The 2,633-nt window shown below is 46.5% G+C and overlaps 1 protein-coding gene across 1 annotated transcript; it reads left to right on the top strand.

The window, feature by feature from the left end:
* The first annotated feature begins 978 nt into the window (after positions 1–978).
* On the top strand, positions 979–2,418 carry LOC122098088 (sperm motility kinase 2B-like). Its single transcript, XM_042668575.1, has one exon. The coding sequence runs from the start codon at positions 979–981 to the stop codon at positions 2,416–2,418; it is 1,440 nt and encodes a 479-aa protein (XP_042524509.1).
* The last annotated feature ends 215 nt before the right edge of the window (positions 2,419–2,633 follow it).

The raw sequence follows: 2,633 nt of genomic DNA, 5'->3' as shown, positions 1-2,633 counted from the left end.
AAGACCTTTCAAGTAGAATAAGCTTCAAGTCCGTAAAATAGGAGTTTGCCTCTGAGATACTTATATTTTATATATGGTTTTTTATTAGAACTGTTAGATATATTAAACTTTGAGACAACGATACTAAAGATATAAAAGCAAGATGTTTTATTTCTAACCTGTTAGGTACAGAAAAGGGACAAAAGATTGAAAAAAGTGATTAAGCAATCAAAAATAGCAAAAAGAGGTACAAAGAAGCACAGGAAACCAAACAAACTGGAACCAGAAATAAGAATGGCAGATGTGGACAAAACTATGACAGTCGTGGATGTCTGGCCTCTCTTCTCAAGTGGAAACAGAATTTTGAGTAGAATCATTACAAAGTCTCCATAACTCAGGCTCCCTTGCAATTAGAGATAGACCATGCTATGTGAAAAAAGTGTTATAATTTCTGTACAAGGATAGACTCCACTGGGTGATGTCCCCACAGGGGCCTCTGGCCAATGTCCTCGTGGTCCCCACATGGCTGCCGTGGTAGCAGTAGCAGCATCTTCCCATGTGCCCAGTGTCCTTGGCAATGGTCCTACTGGCTCAAGTGCATAACTGCCAGTGGGTGCGTGCCAGGCTCTGATTGGCCCACTTCCTCACTGATGTCAATGGCCTGACTTACAATTGGTCCATTTCTTTCTGACATCATAGGGCATTGTGAGGAGTGCCCAGCAGGATACATAAGAGGCCAGCTGCTCTCCAACTTTGTCAGTTACAGCGCTGGGAGCTTTTCCTTGGTGACCTGATGGACTGACTCAGAGCTACTTTGTTCCTTTCTTTGGGTGTGGGGGGGCTGTGTTTGTGTTGTTTGAGTTTGGGGGTTTCATTTACTAGTCTGAGGTTTGTATTTACTTGTTAGTATACCTTTTATTAAGATTTATTACTTGAAAACTTCATTTAGCTCATCTTAGGTAATTGTTGAGATTAATCACTTGTCATCCCACCTGAAAGATGTTAATGTACAACTTTAGTTCCTCCTCCAAGGAGGAGATCACTGTCATTGGACAGTACAACATGACAGAGATCATCGGTTATGGCAGCTGTGGCTATGTGAAGCTGGCCCATCACCGCCTCACGGACACCACAGTGGCAATCAAACTTCTCCTGAAGAAACAACTGGAGAGCCATGAGATAGAAAATGAGGTGGCCATTGTTAAGAGTGTACGCCATCCACACATCATCCGATTGTTCCAGGTGATGGAGGATGAGAACTGTGTGTACCTCGTCACTGAGCTGGCCACTCGGGGACATCTCTTGGGGTGGATCAATAAATCCCCCTGTAGCCGCCTATTTGAGTATGAAGCTAGGAGGCTGTTCAAACAGATCGTGAGTGCCGTTCACTACCTTCACGTTAACGGAATTGCACACCTAGACCTGAAAGCTGACAACATCCTTTTGGATGCCAGTCGCAATGCCAAGATCAGTGATTTTGGGATTAGCATCAGGGTGACCCCAGGACAGTTGCTAAAGGGGGTTTGTGGAGCCTTGATATTCCGACCTCCTGAAATGTTCCTAAATAAAATGTTTGATGGCTACAAGGTGGACATTTGGAACTTAGGCGTGCTTTTGTATATGATGACAACAGGAAAGTTCCCATTTGAGGGGAGTAAGTTGGTCGACATACGGATACAAGTCCTAGAGGCCAGGTATACTAGTCCCCTTTACCTATCTGCAATGGGACGTGATCTACTTTCTAAAATGCTGACTGTGGACTTCAATCAGAGACCTGCTATTGAGGAAATAATGGAGCACCCATGGCTGTCTCTAGGTGTGGGATTTGGCCTGCTTCCTGATGAGCCACTGCCCAGCAAGCTGGACCCCATTATTGTCACAGTCATGTGTGACATGGGGTACAATGTAGCTGACACTGAAAAGGCAATCCAGGACAGAGCATTCAATGAAGCCATGGGCACCTACCTGGTCATCCAAGAACACTTAAAAGAGAGTGCCAGAAGGGTGGAATTGAAAACGATGCCTTTTGCTCTTCCACCATGCACAACTCCCGAGGACAATTCCACCAGTCCTCTCTCTCCACGAAGAAGGTCTGCCTTTTCTGCACGACATAATGCCTTCAGCTTGTCATCAGAATTTCAGCTGCATGATGATGACGAGCAGTTACCTCTCAAGAGAGCCCGAAGTGCCAGTCTGCCTTTCCTTCCGCTCTACACCCTGCAGAGCTCCAGTTCCAGCTTAATGTGGGGCCAGGATTCTTTTAGCTCGTTGGGCACACTAGAGAGTTTGCACTCAGTGGAAAATACCCTTCCCCCTGGGCAGCCACAGGGGGAGGCCATAGCCCCCAGCTGGAATATTAGACAGGGCTGGAGGAGGGTGGCTAACAGGATAGTCGCCATTTTTCGCCGACTCTGCTGCTGTGTGAAGGCCCCAAAGTAATGTCCACAGCTTGAGAGCAAAGCTGTCCCAGAGAAAGAGGTGCAGAACTCTGAAATAGCACAGTTGAAATCCACTAGACTCATACCTTCGGGGTGACTCTAACTGGGGTGTGGAAAATCCGAGAGGTGTGGAATTGAAGAGCTGCAGGAGAGAAGGGAGTCATGCAGGAAGTTCACACTGCAGAGGTCTCAGGCAAGCATGGCCAGGTTGTGTGA

The sequence above is a fragment of the Dipodomys spectabilis genome, unplaced genomic scaffold (assembly GCF_019054845.1).
Source record: "Dipodomys spectabilis isolate Male_0828 unplaced genomic scaffold, ASM1905484v1 ptg000457l, whole genome shotgun sequence".
In the NCBI taxonomy this organism is placed as follows: domain Eukaryota; kingdom Metazoa; phylum Chordata; class Mammalia; order Rodentia; family Heteromyidae; genus Dipodomys; species Dipodomys spectabilis.
This window is presented reverse-complemented; position numbering and strand designations above follow the sequence as displayed.